The 19,805-nt window shown below is 42.5% G+C and overlaps 1 protein-coding gene and 1 pseudogene across 2 annotated transcripts in view; one reads left to right on the top strand and one right to left on the bottom strand.

Moving 5' to 3' along the window:
• LOC102842893 overlaps nt 1-1,499 on the bottom strand; it is a 34,558-nt pseudogene extending 33,059 nt beyond the window's left edge.
• Nucleotides 1,500-7,429: 5,930 nt separating this feature from the next.
• LOC102810631 (14-3-3 protein zeta/delta-like) overlaps nt 7,430-19,805 on the top strand; it is a 34,021-nt gene continuing 21,645 nt past the window's right edge. The window contains exons 1-2 of one of the 2 annotated variants that reach the window (XM_006830610.1): nt 7,430-7,458; nt 11,503-11,807. In XM_006830610.1, coding sequence (XP_006830673.1) covers nt 11,514-11,807 — 294 coding nt within the window. In that variant the 5' untranslated portion in view covers nt 7,430-7,458; nt 11,503-11,513. Of the gene's footprint in view, nt 7,459-8,257; nt 8,365-11,502; nt 11,808-19,805 lie in introns of those variants that run through there. The other variant, XM_006830609.1, reaches the window with a different exon arrangement.

The raw sequence follows: 19,805 nt of genomic DNA, 5'->3' as shown, positions 1-19,805 counted from the left end.
GTCAGAACCGACTCCACGGCACATAACAACAACAACAAATATTTCAAGTGGTGCTGTAGGACAGGATAAGCACTAGACTTCAAGGTCTGTTTGAACTGCAAGGTCGGTGGTTTGGAACTGCAAGGTCAGCGGTTCAAAGTCACCAGCTGCTCCTCAGAAATCCTATACAGGATCGTTTTGAGTCGGAACCTATTTGACAGCACTTAATAACAACAACAATTGATTCCAGATGTTCACTTTGCTTATTCTTGTATACTCAGGAATGGGATACAGGCCAGAAAGGGACAAATTCTTCTTCGGATCTTTGCACTTCACAAGTGTATTGGCTCACTTTTGAATTGTAAATGAGTTCACACTCTAAGCTGGGTGCTCCCAGCTGCCTTTACTTGCCACAGGCAGTCACGTGGTGGTAAGTTCCATTGGCTGGAAAGACGTGGTCCTGCCTGTGTCCTTTCCCATTTTTCTTGGTACATGTCATCCATAGAAACTGAATTTTGTCTGAACTCAGACAAAATTTTGGGCTATTATTATTAACCAGCACCTTTACTTCTGCACCATCAATCTGAATGGTAAACTTCCAAAGTTGTACCTATTCCTTACATTCTTCACCTTTGCTTACAAAATGTAAAGATATAGTACAGTTTCAAATGACAGTTGAAGTTTTAAGAGTTAAGCTATTAAAATGGTGCCAAGCTAAGATTCTTATCATAAATGTTTCCAATCAAATATCATGAGTTTTTAAAAATCAACCATTTGTAAGAGTCTGCACTTCTTTCATTGGAAAAAAAATCTGCAGTGCAAGGAAGCAAAACACTATCTGAAGACTCTAGGGAAAAGAAATCTCTGAAAATTATTTACTATAAGAAAAGAAGAAAATTACAGCAAATGTCTGTTTTGTGTCCTTAAGAGAATGCGTGGCATCTATTAGACCCAAACCAAAAGCCAAATCAGTTGCTACTGAATTGACTCTGACACATGGTGACTTCATGTGTGTCAGAAAAGAATTGCTGCTTCATAGGGTCTTCAATGGGTATCCGTTTTATATGTATATAAGCAGATCTCCAGGACTTTCTTCCAAAGTACCTCTTGGTGAACTCAAGCATCCAATGTTTTGACTAGTGGCTGAGCCCATTAAACTCTTGCACCACCCAGAAACTCCATCCTCAGACAGAAGTCCTTCATAAATTAAAAATATAACAGCAGAGTTAAAAACCCCATTGGAGGCAGGAAAGCAAAATTGACTTGGCTGAGAATTAAATCTGTAATACATAGAATAAATATGAGGGGTTTTTTTCCCCCAGAGAATCTTCCTCACCATGGATAGTTAGTACTCAGAGCTCAGAGCTCTCCAAATATAATTCGTTCACCTTTATTGGTTCTTACTTCACCCACCTTCACAGCATTTAGTGTCTGTCTCTGTCCCTAGACTGAGTTCCTTCAGGAAGAGAGTATGACTTACTTACCTTTGTCCCCAATAGCTGGTACAATTCTCTGGGCATTGGGCCCTTACGACGTGTTTGACAAATCTATAAAATAAGAGCACCCTGGCAAAGCAGCTTGGCTTTCTTTTCTTTTTTTTTTTTAATGTTTTATTGTGAAGTATGTGAAGTTTTACATGGGAGAACATTAGCTTTACATGGATCCTATCGTATATCCTTTCATTGCTATGGTTACAATCCCCTCCATGCATCATCAACTAACCAAAGGGTATGTAATCTGCAAGCCTGCTCCCCAGTCATCAGCACACAGTTCTTCTCCCTCTCTGAGTCTAGAGTCCCCAGCCACTCCATCTCTCCATGTCATCGTCTCTGCCTCCATCTCTGGTGTCACTGCTTCTCTGGGTAGGGTCTCACACTTCACTCTTCTCCCTTGATGGTCCCAGGGTCCTCCGCTCCTGGACTGCAAGATCAACCACTCCCCTCCTTTTGCTACAAAACGTCTACCTTTACATTTCCAACCCTCACAGTCAGTACTGATAACAGTTATTCACCATTGTACCGCAAGGGACCTATCCCCATCTCCTTTCATTAGCCCCAACCAGACAGAATGGGTACTACTCAGTGGAGATTCTACCTTCCTTCAAGCCCTCTGGATCTAGGTTCCCTCTTGAAAGCTTGTAAACCAGTCACTTCTTGCCTTTGAAGCCCCCCCATTTTGAGTAGCCAATGTCCAAGTTGTCCATCCCTGTCTACTCTGTGTATGGTGGGGGTGGGAATGATCCTCGCTGTAAAGATTTGTTACCTCTTTTGAGCTACTGCATCCATAGGTGTAGTAGGTCAAGTTCATCAAATTGTATCAGATTACTCTTTTTTTCCCCTCTTCTTTCTTCTTCTAGTTGAGCTCTGATCATCCAGTCATTGAAACCAGGTCGAGTGGGTATTATCTGCAAGTGTGGATGTTCTTATGCATATGCCCTCTCTTCTTATCAGATGGGCACTTCACTTTCCACTCTGTGGCTATGTCACTGACTCTGGACCCAGGAGTCCCCAGGTCTTGCAACACTGCTGGTCAACCAGGTCTCCAGCTGGGTTCACAGGAGTCTATTGAACATTGTATGTCTTAGCTCACAACTTCATTGCTGTTTTTCCCTCACTTCCGAGTGCATGTCTGCTCATGTATTCCCATTGAGTGTTAGTCTTGGAAGAGGGTTTGTTCTGGAGGGGACCTGACCACTTGCCTTGATGTCTCCTGGGCGAGCAACTTGCTTGTTCTTGTAGTAATCAGTCGGACTACCATTATTGTTTTGTATTTTTCCTGTAAGTCTTTCTTTCACAGCTTGGCTTTCTTGTTTTATGTTTTTTTAAATCAACATACATAAAACAGAACAGTATGTGGCCAAATTATCATAGAACATAGAGCTAAAGTCCAAAATGTGGGGATACTGGTCAAAGGTATGAACTAAAATAAATGATATGTTTTTTTTCTTTTAGAAAAACAAGGATTGAGTGTGGTAATAAATACCAAAGTAAAAGAGTAGTGAGACCATGAGATCTATTTAGAATTACGTGAGGGAAATGTTAGTTCTAAGGTCATTCTAGAAACCAATGGAGTAGTTATGAATATTTACATGAAAGTTCTTTAACTGCATTTTATCAGATTGGGATCCTTTTTGCCTCTTACTCTCACTTCATTTTCCTCTCCTTTTCTTACTTTCTCATTTCCTTTTTAAAATTGTAACCTTTACCATACTTTTAGCTTGCCAGTGGCATCCATTGGCATTACAGTGCTAGCTGTTTTAAGCCCTGAATGGAAGTGGCTTAAAAAAGATTATCCATCATTAAAGTCCAATATGAGTGGGGCAGGCTTTAAGGTTCTTTAGGGTTCTTTAGGGTGCCAGACTCCTTTCATTTTATGGGTACACCCTTCTCTACGATCCTGGAATCTTCTTCATTCGACTAGCATCTGGTGGTGGTGGTGGTGATGAGCTGTGGAGTCGGTTCCGACCTCTAGCAACCCTGTATAGGGTTTCTGAGGCTGTAAATCTTTATGGGAGCAGAAAGTTTCATCTTTTTCCCACGGAGCAGCTGGTAGATTTGAACTGCTGACCTTGTGGTTAGCAGCCCATCTCATAACTAGCATATAGGGGGTGAAATAAAGGTTTGAATAAGGGAGGCTTTATAGATCACACCCATGAATCAAGCACTTCACTTCTATCATGCCTCAGTAAAACGGCCACACCTACCTGCAAGGGAGACTGGGCAATGGAGTGCAGCAGTGGCTCCAGGGAGAAAGATGAGTTTGGTGAATGGCTGGCATGCCTCTGCCTCAAACATCTGGCTCTCCCAACAACAGATAATCATGGTATATTGCACTATACGCAACCCTCTCTTTCTCACTCAATCCTAGTCATCAGACAGAGCGGGTGTTAGTATATCCAGTTTAGTATCCTAAATCCACAGAGCTGTGGACGACAGAACCAGGATTTTTACTTAGTTCTGACTCCACAGCCCACTGGACTATGCTGCATTTCTCCAATGCAATCACAGTGTAAAAGAGAGTTTATAAACAGATTACACTTCCAAGATCATGTAAGCATCACATCAATAGTCGGATGGATTTATGCTAATTAAACTCTTTCCCATTTTACTGCATAGCATACAATACATAGCTTTACTGCATAGCATAGATCTGAAGAGAGATGCATCCTTCCCAGGAATGGATCCATGATCAACATCTCATCACTTCTGTCTCATTAGTATTAGACAATTATAGATTGAATTGTGTCTCCCGACAATATTTGTTGATTTGGCTCAGCCATGATTCTCAGTATTATGTAATTTTCCTCCATTTTGTGAACTGATATAATTATCCTGTATGTTGTAAATCCTAACCTTTATGATATTAATGAGACAGAACACAATTTACAGAAATATAAAAGAGAGTAAACAAGCCAGCAGGGATCAGAGGAGCTGGGAGCTGGATGCATTCTAGAAGCTCCTAGAGCCAAGGGAAGGTCAAGACACATGGAGATTCCCACTGTCCACAGTTGTTGAAAAGACAAGGACCTTCCTCCAGATCCCAGAGATAGAAAGCCTTCCCCTAAAGTCACTGAGAAGATTCTCAGTGAGATGAACTGACACAATGGCTACAACAACAGGCTTAGATATAACAAGTGTGTGCCCCGGGCAGTGTTTCATTCTGTTGTATATAAGGAAACTCTAGGAGTTGGAACCAACTCAATGGCCCCTAACAGAGCCAGCATGCTGAATTAAGACTCCTAGACTCCAGAAATCTGACTTCGCGCAGGATAATGCTCTGGATCACATGGTCAGTTTGAACCTCAAGGTCATAGATTCGAACCCACCATTCACTCCTCGGAAACCTTACACAGAGTTGCTATGGGTCAGAACCGACTCAACAACACTTTAACAACAACGAAACTGTGAAAGAATACATTTGTTAAAGCCATCCACTTGTGGTATTTCTGTCTTATCAGCACTAGAGAACGGAGACACAGGCTAACTAAAACCAATTTGATTTCCAGAGTAAACATGTTTATACCTCACACCTTAAAATGTATTTTAAATATATCTTCTTGTTGTTCAGTGCTGTTGAATTGGTTCCAATTCATAGCAACCCTGTATAGGGTTTCCGAGGAGCAGCTGGTGGGTTTGAACCGCTGACCTTATGATTCCCAGCTCAGTGCTTATCAGCTCTTTAAATGGCAGAGACACCAGATATATCCATTTACAAACAAATGATAGCTAAGTTATTGAATGCTTACTTTGTGCTTGGGATGTCGCTGACCACTTTATGTATATTATTTGATCCTCAGCACCACCTAATCAGGTAAACGCTTTTATTAGCAGTATTTTATTGATATGGAAATCAAGGCATGGAGATGTTGAGCAACTTGGCTGAGGTAACAAAGCTGAGCAGTGAAGAAAGTCAAACAGGTCAGACTACTAGTGAAAGTCTTAACTAATTTGCTGAGTTCAAGTTCATAAGTTCTACTTTTTCAGGTCTGCTTATTATTACCACAGATTGTTTCTTATTCCTCAAAATGCTTTTCCCTCAGGATTTTCATGACATTCTGTTTGCTTCTCTGCAATCTCATTACACCTGTATCCCATGAACATGTTAAGTGGGTAAAACCTAACAGCTCTTATTTCACTAAAAAGTGTCTTGCTACTTAAAGCAGGCTACAAAATCCTAACTTACCTATTTCCTAAATTCACAATTTACTAATACAGATAAAGCTGCTTTCTCTAAATGACATATGTTCTACATAGGCATGTACTTGAGACATGTAAGAAATGCCCATTTTCATTTTAACAAAGATTTAACATCCTGTCAAATTTCTGGTACCTAGCACAAAACTGGAAGCAACTTTAAAAAAAATTGATATATTAGTCATTTTAAATGAGTCACTGACTAAAAGACTTGGAAGTCAACGAAAGGTAACCTTAACATCTCTGAAATTTGAGGGGAAATAAAAAACACTGAAATTAAACTGGTCACTTGCAAACTGTCTCCCCTGTCTGCTACACTTCTCAGGTAGTTCCTGATTTATGAAGGAGTTCTGTTCAGAGGACTCAGTGGTAAGTAATGACATTAAGTGCAATATCATTTTCTTTTTAGTTTCATTATTATTGCCTCTTTGTAGTAGTATCTTTATCAATCTGATCTTCATTTGTCTTTGTTAAGTGCTGTTGAGTCAGCTCTGACTCCTAGCGACCTTGTATAGGATTTTTTGAGGAGCAGCTGGTGAACTTGAACCATCGACTTTGCAGTCCAGTGTATTACCCGTAGTGCCACACCAGGACTCATTTGTCTTTGGGGGTTAGAAATATTATACATCAACTCATAGATTAGTGCTGCAGCATTGCATGTAGCACATATTACTATCAGCAAGATGTACAAATAAAAGGGATGGGGCTTAAGTGCCATTTGTCCTTAATCTGTACTATATAAATGCCAGCTCTGACTTCAGGTAAAAGGTATTTTGTAGAAGAGTCTTGTGACCCACTGTATCCATCATCCAGAAAGATGAGGTGCTTGGAAGGGATAGGAATCCTTTTGTGTGTCTGCTAGTGAGAAATCCAGTCTCTACATAGCTGTAATGAGGTTGCACTCTTGTCAGATGTACCCAAAGCAGGCCGGTAGTAAGTGTTCAGGAAAGACGTTGGAAAATTAATGAGGCCAAGATGGAGCTTACAAAGTATAGGAGAGTTCCCAGTTGTCATTGCAATGTGACTTTAGTAAGTGGTTTTTGCAGGTCACCCAAGGACTAGTCTTTTCTTAGCTCTAACAAATTTGGACGAGGGCTGAGACATTTGATTGAGCTGTGTGTCTCTTTGCACTTCCTTGTCTTGGTGGAGGCCTTACCGTTTTATGTTGGTATATTTGGTATATTTGCGCAGCACCTGCAATTTCCGCCACTGGCCACCCTTCTTCCCCCTCTACTGGTCTCCTGGTCCCCACCCACCCTTCACCCTGCTTGCGACCCATTTCCATCGCCAGCTGGGAAAAACAGAGACCATGGGAACTCCCACGTCTCTGAAAGCTTTATCCAGTGGAATCATCTTTACGTTTTAAATCACTGCAGTGTGAAGTCTTCAAGTAACAGCTTTATTGGGACAGAAAGATCTATGAGCAATCAGTCAGTGTTCAAAGCTGGGCCTGTCTCCTTCTTTTGGAGGCTTTCGCGATCGCCTCAAATCCCCCCATTTCAGACTGTCTTTTTCTCTCTCGGGAACTGCGGGCTTTCTGTCATTGGCAGCGTCTCCCAGCAGGCCTCACCTCCCACCAGCTTTGCCCGACCCACCTCACCCCCACTCCCTCCGGCGCCCACCCATTGTCCCCTCGTGGCTGTCCTAGGGCGCAGATCCGGAGATCCTGATTGGAACACGTCCCCGTCGCTCAGCGCTCAGCCATACTCAGGGGCCCGGGGGCCGACGTCTCACTGTCTTTTTCGAACCTTAAAAGGGCTAAGACCACTTTCCCCGGAGCCAGCAGGTAAACCCAAGGCGGCTGAAGGGCGGAAGGGTGGGGCCGCGTGCCCAGGTCGGCCTTGCCTGGCCGACAGGGAGCGGCCGGGAGCAAGGAGGGGGGGACTGCACGCAACGCCGCCCCTCCCTGACCGTCTGACTGCGCCCTGCCCACCATCCCGATCATAATGCCCGAGCCCAGAGTCACGCTCTTGTAATCCAGTTCCCGGCCGGTCCCCGGGGCAGTTACCACCGCGCTGCACAGCGGGCGGGCAGGCGGGCGGGGCGAGACAAGCAGGGGGGAGGGGTGGGGGGAATGTGAAAGGTCCCGGATGTTGCTGAACTGGGGCCCTTTCTGAAGGGAGTGACTGACGCAGGCGCAAGAGGACCGAACGCCAAACTAAGGTGGGGGTGGGGTGAGATTTCCTTTCGCTAGTGGAGAGGAAAAGCAAGTCGGAGGTTGCGGGGAGATAAAAAGGGTGTAGGGATCCGAGGGGGAAGGCGAACTAGGGGGTTAGTGGTAGGGAAGCAAAAAAGAGCAGCTTCCTGTCCTGGGGCGCGCGCGACAAGAGTGAAGTTGGCTTCAGAGGGCAGCAGGGCGGAGCGTGGGTAGCGGGAGAAGACGCGCGTTCCCTGAGCTCGCCCTCTAGCGCGGGCGGGCAGGGCGCGCACGCGCTAGGGAGCGGCGGTTGCACTAGGCCCCCAGAATTGTGGGCACCAATCAACGGTTGCCATAGCAGCGTTTGACGTCATCGTGCGTGTGGTGCCCCTGCTGCCGGGGCCGGTGATTGGAGGAAACCCCGTGTCTGCGGAGCGGCTGTAGCCTGTGAGCAGCGAGATCGAGGGACAGAGTCTCAGCCTTGCCGCTGCCGCCGCCCAGAGATTGCTGATTCCCCCGTCCCCGTCCGCCCGCCGCCACCCACTCCGGACACAGGTAAGGGACCCGACCGCCGCCCCCGCCGCGCCCCATTCCTTCCTGTAGTAGACAAGCCTTCCGAAAGCGTGGGCGCTTTTCCCGCTCCCCATCTCCTCGCCCCGCGGTAGAGGCGCTGGGCTGAGGCGGAGTCTCCTTTGGCGGAGACGGGCGGCGGCTTCTCTTCCGCTGGATTCGGGCGGGTAGCTCGCGGCTGCCGCCGGCACTTGCTTCCGGATCAACGACTCGGCCCCAAGAATCTCTTTTCCCTCGCGCCCACTCCCTGGGGGTGGAAAACGCGCCCATACACGAGATCCTCGGGGATTCACCCAGCCGCGGGGTTCTTGCCCAAGCACCCCGGGGCCCGACTGGTCCCTGTGACCCCCAGAGCCCCGCTTTTGCCCCCGCGGACTGCAGGCATTGCAGTGGCGCAGGTGAGGCCGCCCCCTCCCCGCGCCCATCCCCCGCCTGCTCGGCTGCACGGCGCTGCGGCGGCCGGCCCTCCCCCACCACGGGCGGCGGGCGCGGGGAGGGGGCGCTGCCCGGAGCTGTCAGCGCGGCCTGGGAGCCTGCGGGGTGGGGCGAGCCTGGAGCTGGGTTTCCTGGGTTTCGTGGTGGAGAGAGGAAGGACCTGAGTTCCCGGTTGGTTGGGGGATGGGAGCGGCTTTTCTCTTGGGGAACGGGCGGGGGAGGGGTTGAAGGGGGCGGGGAGCACCGGGGCACTGGATCGTCCACCGGAAGGACTGCAACTGGGTCGCAGGTCGTGCTTCCGTGGGGCGGCTGCACCGGAGCAGAACAGCCGGTGGTAGCCCAGATCTCGGCTGGGTGTGGTTCGCCCGCGCCCCCTCCCCCATCCGCAGCTGTTGGGGGTCCTGGTGGGCTGTAGAAAGGGGCCCCCCCACAGCGGTGGCCGAGACACCGGGTGCGAGAGTGGGGTGTGTCCACGGCCGAATTGGTAGTGGTTCCGCTTCTGCGGGCAGCGCTGGCGTCTCGGTCCCCGGGCGGGCGGGGGCGCCCACGGCTCCTCCCTCTGGCTCGGGCTTGGGTGGGGGCGGATTAACACTCTGCGGTAGGTTGGGCTCCTTGACACAGATCCGCCATGACAAAGAGGGAGAGTCGGCGACTGGAGCCGAGGCAGCAGCTAGGGCGGAGCCAAGAAAAGGGGGTAGTGCAGACCGAAGGGTTTCTACTTAAAGTCTCCGTCTGCCGTTCTAGTTTCACCCAACGTGACATCTTGAGTCGGTGAAGGGTTAAATGGGTGCGGCAGGCCCTCCCGCGCTGTAGAGGCAAGGCCTTTTGGAGCATTAGTAAGAAATCGAATCCACTTCCTCTTGTACAGGAGGGTTGGGGAGAAAAACCTTTCTACCGATTTTAAATGCTCTTTCGGTAGAAACATCATCATCTAGTGAGCCTTTCTGAGTTCCTAGAGGGAAAATGATTTCGAGAACCGAGGGGGGATTGAATACTAAATTTGAAATAGAATCCTAGGAGACCCTATGGGTCGGAACCGACTCGACAGCACTTAACAACAACAAAATTACTTGGAACAGCATATCCTATACCCAGGGTAGCTAGCTGATTATTTGTTTAAATACTGGGGACCTAAGAGTAGGAATCCACTCGACGGCAATAGGTTTTATTTTGGTTGGTTTATTCTGATTTTCCGGGGAGGGAAGGAGAGATGTGATCTCGTGTGTGTGTGTGTGTGTGTGGGGGGGGGGGGGGGGGGGGGGTGTTGTTAAATACTGTGGAGTTGGTTCCGACTCATAGTGACCCTGCACAGGGTTTCCAAGGCTGCAAATCTTTACGGGAGCAGAAAGGCTCATCTTCCTCCCGCAGAACAGCTGGTAGTTTCGAACTGCCAACTTTAAGGTTAGCAACCCCATTCAAAACCACTGTTACCAGAGCTCCTTAAAGAATCTATATAGCGGGAATCAATTCCCATGGTGACAGGCTCCACGGTTCACCTTTTAATTTAGTAGTGCTGCTCTTACTGTACTTTTAATTCATTTAAAAAGAATGTCATTAAAGAATAGTGTATAGGCAGAGGTACAATGAAAAATCTAGTGAGCTTTAAAATTAGAGAAAGTTAGGTAAGTAGTCATGGTTGGTAATACGCAGCTTGAGTGATAAAATTTAAGATGTGATTACTAAAACAATGCAATATTTTGTTTAAACTGGGATGGTAATATTGGAAACAATTGTTGTTGTTGTTGTTGTTGTTAAGTGCCGTCGAGTCGGTTCCGACCCATAGCGACCCTGTACAGGGTTTCCGAGGGTGTAAATCTTTACGGGAGTAGAAAGCCTTATCTTTCTCCCGCGGAGCGGCTGGTAGTTTTGAACCTCTGACTTTAAGGTTCGCAGCCCGATTCGTAACCACTACGCTACCAGAGCTCCTTATTGGAAACAATAGAAGATATTAATATTAAATTCTCTCAGTGTGGGCTTTTAACATTTCTAGAATTGAGGTTCCTGGTCTCCATCGTGGATAACTAAAATAAACGTGAAGGTACAGGTTCATGAGGCCTTAGAGTCAGTCAGTTAGTTATTGATGCTTCATGGTTATATTTTGCATTCAAAGTATCATGTTGGTGTGCCATGGAGTTGATTCTGACCCATAGTCTGAACGCTGTTAATTTCGAACTGCTGACCTTGAGTTAGCAGCCCGATGACTCATACGTTACAGCAATTTGGTCATTTCTTCCAGGAAATTGCCATGGTCTGGTCAACTGGCAAATGTTGAAAAGATCCAGTAGATTTGAGGTGGGGTGATAATTAAGAGAATCAGAATGCCATAAATTACATTAAGTTAGTTAATGGGAATCATGATAAAAATTTCAATTTTGAAGGCTTTATTTTCAGTAAAAAAAAGGAAAGATGCTAAATTTGGAATTACTGGTGCTATTAGTCATTGGATTTGAGATTTTGGTCAAGTGTAGGATTTAAAGATAGCCTCTTGATCAAATGTGCTTTGACTTACTTGAAAATGAGGATCTGCTGAACAAAGATGAGATAATGAAATTTTAGCCCCTACACATACGCTTTTTGTTTTATTTTGTTCATCCTTTGAGTGTTTATGTAAGTTATTTACAACAGGTATGAATTGAGTCTTATTTTGTTGGAAAAATTAACTAAATGCTACTATTTTTCCCCCTGCAGAACATCCAGTCATGGATAAAAATGAGCTGGTGCAAAAGGCCAAACTGGCTGAGCAGGCTGAACGATATGATGACATGGCAGCCTGCATGAAGTCTGTAACTGAGCAAGGAGCTGAATTAACCAATGAGGAGAGGAATCTTCTCTCAGTTGCTTATAAAAATGTTGTAGGAGCCCGTAGGTCATCTTGGAGGGTCGTCTCAAGTATTGAGCAAAAGACGGAAGGTGCTGAGAAAAAACAGCAGATGGCTCGAGAATACAGAGAGAAAATTGAGACGGAGCTAAGAGATATCTGCAATGATGTACTGGTAAGAAACATTCAGTTTAGCATCTCTAGCTTCATTTTAATAAAGGTTTCCTACAGTTACAGTACTCTCAACTTTTTCTTTCACTATTCTTCTTTTTCTTTTAAAAGTTGAGCATTCTAAATTTAGAAGTCTTGGTAACCTTACTGAAATAAGCTGGTATGACAAATGTAAGATTATAGATTTTGATAAAAGTAATAGACTGTTGGTTTGGTTTTTAAAATTGGAAAGATAAATTGTTAACATAATTTCAATTCTAATAGTTGTCGAGTTAATTTTTTTCGATGTGCACATATGGAAGGAGTACTTCTGCTGGCCTAATTGTTCAAGTACATGACTGCTAAGCATTGGTCTGCAGTTGGAATACACCACCTGGTCTTAGGAAGAGAGATGGGGCTCTCCACATCCATAAAGATTCCAGCCTTGGAAACACTATAGGACCGTTTGACTCTGCTCTGTTAGGGTTACTATAAGTCACAGTGAACTTCTTAAGTGAAGTTGGATCCATTTTGCTTCATAGCAACTCTGTATAGGGTTTCTGGGAATAGTGGCTGGTGGGTTCAAACCACCAACTTAGCCATTAGTGGTCTGTCCTATAGTACCCACACCAGGACTCCTTGGAATCAACCTAGTAGTAATGAATTTGGTTTTTGGTTTGGCACATACATAGATGGTTACAGGGGTTTTGCATATTTTGTTTTATGTAAGAGAAATGTAACAGACTCATAATAGACATAGTACCCCTTCTTAGACACATGCTATAATGTTAATGAATCAGCCTTGCATTACAGCTTTTGCCTTTTCCTGCAATTAGATATTAGAAGTAACTTTGAACACTTAAAATCATGAGAAAGGTTATAAATAGTTCAAGTTTGATTTTTGTAGATTGAATCAAGAAATATTTAAAATTTCAGCATCTGCTATGTTGAAGCTCCATGCATACCTAAAAGCTTAAACTAATTAAACAATATGTCTTGGCTAATTTTTATCTGACTCAGAAATAATGATTTTCTAACACTAAACAGTTTAAATTTGAGGATTAACTGCTAGATGATCCAGCCAATCAGCATATAATATCCTGTATATAGCAGTACTTTGTCTTTTAATGAGTCTGGAATGAGGCAGTTTTATAAATGGTTGCCTTTAATATTTGAGCTTTGTTCATGGAAGAACTATAAAAATCAATCAATGTAGGACTATTTCTGATATGGTTATGGATTTGGGTTACTCAAGTTGTGATAGTTTTTTGATTCCTTTAATCTCTAGAGTGTGGCACTGTAGGTTAAGTACTAGACTGCTAAGTATAAGGTTCGCAGTTCAAAACCACCAGATACTCTTTGGAAACCCTATCAGTGTGGCTATGAGTCAGAAATGACTTGATGGCGCATAACTGCAATAAGTCTTTAGTTACTAATGGAATCGCTTCAATTTTAAATTAAACATTTTCTCAAAACACCTTTTTTAACAATACTTTTTTAATCTTATTTGATGTTACTGCAGAGTTTCAGGTGGCATTTATCTTGGACACATTGGCAGTTGTTTATTTCTGATGAGAAGAGTAATTCTATGCTGTTACTGAGGCTAAATGAAATGTTTTTCTTGTGATTTACTAAGGCAATCATGTTTTAAAATTTTTTAGTTTTTTTTTTTTTTTCTTCTCTATATTACCTATCCCCCCCCCCGAGTGCTTTACTAACTTGACTTTTTCAGCATGCTATTGAATTTTGTTGAGTGTGGTGTTTTTCTCCCAATTATACTTGATAGGTCTCATAACTTTTATTTTGGTTTCAAAGGACTTGCTACAGATAATAATTTTCCCTTAAGACAAATTTATTTTAGAGATAGAAGAGGGCATGTTAACATTTATCCTCTATTAGTAAGCTGTTTTGTGATCTCAGGTAGGTATTTGCATGTTTCCCACACACCAGTATAAAAGCTATTAGTGTGAGGACTTTCCTAGGAAAAGCCTAGCATTTTTAACTTCGTTCAGGTTTCATTATCAAAGGAAAAATATATTGCATAGAGTGAGTAGATGTTAATGAATAGATTAGTTTCTAAATAGCTTCTGTTCGTTGATAAGATTTTTAAGGGGGTTGATAAACTGGTTACTAGCTATGTTGTTTTTCAAAAGAGCACTGACTTCTCACAGTTTAAATGGAATGTCCATTTGGGTAATTTACATAAATTAAACTTTTTTTTTTTTTTTCCTTTAAACTATATTAGAAAGGCTGGAGGATTCTAAACAAGCTTTTGTTTCCAGCCTTGGTTCTTTCAAGATTTGTAAAGCTTTGTTAGAGGTCTTTGCATGATTCATGCCCTTTGAATATATAGGAGATGCACTGGTGTTTGTTAAGTGAGTAAGGTAAAAGATTTAGGCCAGCAGCATTGTTTATTTTCAGTCTTTTTTCTGTTTCAGTTATAAGAAATTGGATATTCTGACACTGATTCTTTATATAAATACTTCTTTTCCTTACTAGTTTTTTCCAGGAGGGGCCTGTTGGCTATGGAAACATCTTGCATAAAATCTTTCTTCCCCTAGTTTCTAATAAAATAAGAAGGGAAAAAAGATTCTTTGTTCTTGAGGATCAGTAACATTGCATGCTTGTGTGCGTTAATTTGCCTATATTTTAATATATAGTAAAGTTCTAATTTTAAGTTTAAAAATAGCACGTGTTTCTCTTACATAGTTAATGTCTTTAGATGATGGCATTAGTGATGACTCAGACTTCATTCTGTTACACTGAATACCTGCATTTATCAAGTATTTATTTTATGTTATTTAATAAGCTGTTAAAGAGTGGGGACTATGTTACGGTCTTAGAAGAGTGAAGAGTATTACCATTAGAAATGGTCACTTATACATTTTTCATAATAATGGGTTTTGTGTTTTACAAAAGAACTTTGGGTTCATCATTATCTTGTGCTGTTTAATTTTAAATTGCAATTGTATGTACTAATGTAGTCGGCGTTTCCTACCAGATTCTTAGACCAAAAGCTCTCTTGGTTGTAGGGAAGGCAGGTGGAGGGAGGGGCCCAACACTAGTGATCCTTCAAACACCTCTGTATAAACTTATAAAACATGCAGCCAAAAATTCAGTACATTTTTCGTCTTGTGTATGATGATGAAATGAAAAACAAAATGAAGACACACATACTAAAAAAAATTGAATCAGACTTAAAGTTGACATTTGTCCTGAGAAAACTGAGGTCAGTTTAATGATAATAATGTCCCACTGTAGTATAAACTCTGGACTGCTAACCACAAGGTCAGTGGCTCAAACCCACTAGCCAATCCTCAAACCCTATATGGGGTCGCTTTGAGTTAGAACCAACTCAGGGTTGATTCTTAACAACAGCAGGGTCTTGTGGATATTGAGAATCAGGTAAAATTCTACCTTTTGTATCCTTCCACTTATTTCAGTCTTTGTTGTTGTTAATTGATATTGAGTTGGTTCCGACTCAGCAACCTTTGTAGGGTTTCCAAGGAGCAGCTGATGGGTTTGAATTGTCGACCTTGTGGTTCGCAGTCCAGTGCTGATCCTATAGAGCCATACCAGAAGTCTTAGTCTTTAGAAACTGTTTAAAAGCCGTGACAGCAGTACAAGCTTGACCATATAGGGCAAAGAATGGCTTCCTGTCTTTATAGAGGAGGCATAGGAGAGGAACCAGTAAACAGTGCTTCATAGGGAATCCTGATAATAGCACTGTAGTACAAGTACTAGACTCCTAACCACAGTGTTGGTAGTGCAAACCCACCAGCCACTCCTCAGAAACCCTGTCTATACAGGATCAATATGAGTCAGAACCAACTCAACAGCATTCAGCGTCATCAACGTGATGTTGAAAGGTGATGTCTGGGAGTGGGGTCAGTCTCTGGAGCAGACTGCTAGTCTTTGTCCCACTGAGCAAGCAGCTGGTGGGTTTGAACTGCCCGCTAATGTCTGAATGCTTTAACAGCATGACAGCAGCAGTAGTTGAGTCATCCTAATGATGATTTTGTTAACTTGACTGGGTTTCATTTTATTAAGCAAGTCTATAATTTTATTTACAAAGGTGTGGTTGCTAGGCACAAAAATTTATTTCCAGCCCTTTTAACTGAAAAGGGTACAGTTTTAGGTCCTTGCTAGTCTGAGTATGTTAAATGCCCTCAGGCTTTAAAAACTACTGTAAATTTTTTTAAGAAAATCAAAAAATAGTTCAGTCATTGGAATAAGGGTCTCAATTCTTAAGTGTTACACCTATTTTCATTGTTTTAAAGATACATATCTTTCAAATGGGACTTTATTTGATATGGTTCAAATTGAAGTATAAACTTATGTGACATTGTAGATAACCTAGAGTCCTTCACAAGAAGAATTTTTTTGTAATAAAAATCACTAGTTTTTTTTAAAATGTGGTATAGGATGAGCGTTGGGCTGAAAGTCAGTTTTGAACCATAAGGTCATCTGTTCAAATCCACCAGCCGCTCCTCAGAAACTATGCAGTGTCACTATGAATCAGCCAATTTGACGGCACAACAACTTATATTAAAGTATTTGCTGTTTTGATGTGTACACTTCAGTGACATTCTATTCACTATGATGTACAACCATCACCACTATTTGTTTCCAGTTGTGTTTTTTTTTTTTTAATAATCACCTTTCACAGAAACACATGGCTCCTTAAGCAGTAACTCCCTTTCCCACTCACCCCTGGTAACTGCTAATAAGTTTTGGTCTCTATGCATTTACCTATTCTAGATCTTTGCATAGAAGTGAAATCAGAGAATTAAGTGTGCTTTTTAGCATGACATTTTCAAAGTTATTAATGTCATACTGTGTATCAGAACTTTTATATTTTAAATTTTAAATATTCTGCTAAGCATTAGGTAGTTTTGGTGTGAAGTAGTTTGTACTCTTGAGAAATCTGAGCAATGTGAAGTAGAAATGGGGAAACTTAAATAAGGGAAATGGGAAGATAGATGCTACCTGTTTGGTGGGAAGGAAAAGAATAACAGCTTCATTAAAAGCCACAGTTTATCTATCCTTTTTCACTTTTGCAATACTTAAATGAGAAAATGGGGTCCTGTTGTTGTGATAAAACAGACAACCTGGAGATGCTTAGTGATAAGATGAGCTGTGAAGTGAAGGTAAATAAAAGTGGGCTAAACTCAAGAAAACAGTCATGAGGACTAATGAACCACACAAACCACAGCCTTAAGTGACCCAAGACCATAAGAACTAGGTGATGCCTGGCTACCACTACTAACTGTGAACAGAATCACAGTTGAAGGACCTGAACAAAGTAGGGGGAAATACAGAACAAAAATCAGTATTATAAAGATCAGATTTACAGATTGAATAGAGGCTGGTGGAACCCCTGATACTTGCCCTTAGAATCTCTTCAAACCTGGTACTGAACCCACTCCGAGACATCATCTTTCAGCCAAACAATAGATGGGATTATGAAATAAACAATAACACCCATGAGGAATGTGCTTCACAGAACAATCAACCATAAGAGACTGAAAGGACAGCATTGACCCAAAAACAAGCTGTAGAAGGCAGGAACGGGCTTTCAAGTAAGATGGGTGAATAGAAATGGGGAGCCCAGAGAAGAAGTAGGAAGAGTGTTCTTATATTGAGAGCACTGCATCTGCTGACCACAGAACACAATGTGAAGGGAAACGTTTTAAAATGAAAAACAAAAAAACAACTAAGATTTAAAATTAGAGTGGAAACCTGAGCAAAGTTTTGAAATACAGAAAGAACACGTGCATGTAAAATGTTAAATCTACCCAGTAAAGAAATTATTTTCAGTCCTAGCAGAAACATTTTAATTAGAAAAGAGGAAACAAGCCATCCACAGGGAGTTGTAGTAGTTATGAATGTAATTTTGTTTTGGTTTCCTTTTAAGAATAGCCATTATTAACAAATTATCATAATACCTCAGTATTAGTATGGGAGAGAAGTTTCTCAGTTTATTAATTGAAAAATAGTTCAAGTGTGTAATTACACTCGCTTTTTAAACATTTGATTTAACTTAAAAACATAGATATGTAATTTTATGTAGGATGAAAGCTTTGCTTTGAATAGGTATTATATGTCACGGTTTGCAAATAGTTAGCTGTCTTTCTGACATAAACCATGCCTATAGATGCATCCTCTACAAAGTGCGGTTTGAATTTCTGTAGTGGAATGAGAATTTAAATGGCTAGTCTTAGATATTTATCCACTAAAGCATTTAATTGTGTTGTCATAGGAACACATTTTTTCACCCTTGAGTTTTACAGGCTGGCACCAGCAGTGTGGGCTCAAACGTAGCAAGGATTTTCGCAGGACCAGGCAGTTTTCTTAATGTTCATAGGGTCGCTGTTGGTGCCAACTCGATGGCACCTAACAATTTCATTATGTGGAATCCTGGTGTGGTGCCATAGGATAAGCACTCGACCTAAAGTTCTCTTTGAACCTCAAGGTTCAAACTCAAGAGCTGCTCCTCAGAAAGCCTATACAGGGTTGCTATTTCATTACATAATAGTTGAGTAATCACAACCAGTGCAATGACAATTTTAGGAAATAGGTGTTGGACTTTTGCTGCAGGCTAATGCACTGGACTGCAAGGTAGGCGGTTCAAACTCTCCAGCCACTCCACAGAAACCCTGTACAGGGTCACTATGAGTTGGAACTGACTTGATAACACTTAACAACTGAAGAAAGAAGGACATCCAGAAAGTAGTTGAAAAACCTAATAATTTAGCTACAGTTGCGGGCACCATTATTTACCTAGTAATGAAGAATGTAATATAAACCAGCCTATTCTGTTAGGTGCTGTCCAGTCACTTCTAACTCATAGTGACCCATGTATACCAGCTAAAAATCATTGGTCCTACATAGTCCTTACAAATGTTTGAGCTAATTGTTGCTGCCTTTATGTCAACCCATCTTCTCTTTCACTGACCCTCCACTTTGCCAAGTTATGATGTCCTTCTCCAGGGGCTGGTCCCTCCTTAATAATATGTCCAAAGTACAAGAGATAAATGCTCTAAGGAGCATTCTGGCTGTACTTAACAGCAGATTAGTTTGCTCTTCTGGCAGTCCATGATAGATGCTTTAAATATTCTTCTCCAACTTTCACATGTGATGGTGGTGTTGGTGGTTATGTGCCGTGAAGTTGGTACCAACTCAGCGACCCTGTGTTGGGTTTCTGAGACTGAATCTTTTAAGGGAGCAAAAAGCCTCACCTTTCTCCTGCGGAATGTCTGGTAGTTTCAAGCTGCTGACCATGAGATTAGCAGCCTGATTCATAACCACTTCACTACCAGAACTTGAAAATATGGCTTGAGTTAGGTGCACTTTAAGTCTTCAAACTAACATCTTTGCTCTTGAACACTCTAGAGGCCTTTTGCAGCAGATTTTCTTAGTGCAATACATTGTTTAATTTCTTTTTTAAGAAAATGTTTTATTGTGAATTATGTGATAGCTTACATGGGAGAACATTAGTTTTACATTCATCCTATCGTATATCGTTTCATTGCCATGGTTACAATCCCCCCCTCCATGCATCGTCAACCAACCAAAAGATATACCCTGCAAGCCTCCCCCCCCCCCGCGCCAGTCATCAGCACATAGCCTCTCTTCCTCTCTGGGTCTAAAGTCCCCAGCTCCATCTCTGGCGTCACTGCTTCTCTGGGTAGTGTCCTGCTCTCTGCTCCTCTCCCTTGCTGGTCCCAGGGATCTCCACTCCTAGACTACAAAGTAAATCACTCCCCTCCTTGCTAGAAAGTGTCTACCTTTACACATTGTTTAATTTCTTGACTGATGCTTTCATGCGCATTGGTTATAGATCCAAGCATATTGACGTCTTTGACAATTTCAATCCTATTTCCATTCAGTGTGATGTTATATATTGGTCCAGCTGTGAGATTTTTGCTTTCTTTACACTTAAGGCTGTAGTCTTTGGTCTCCACCAGTAAGTATTTCCAGTTCTTAATGCTTTCAGCTAGGGAAGGTTTGTTATCTGCAT

This window comes from Chrysochloris asiatica, unplaced genomic scaffold (assembly GCF_000296735.1).
Source record: "Chrysochloris asiatica unplaced genomic scaffold, ChrAsi1.0 scaffold00001, whole genome shotgun sequence".
Taxonomy (NCBI): domain Eukaryota; kingdom Metazoa; phylum Chordata; class Mammalia; order Afrosoricida; family Chrysochloridae; genus Chrysochloris; species Chrysochloris asiatica.
This window is presented reverse-complemented; position numbering and strand designations above follow the sequence as displayed.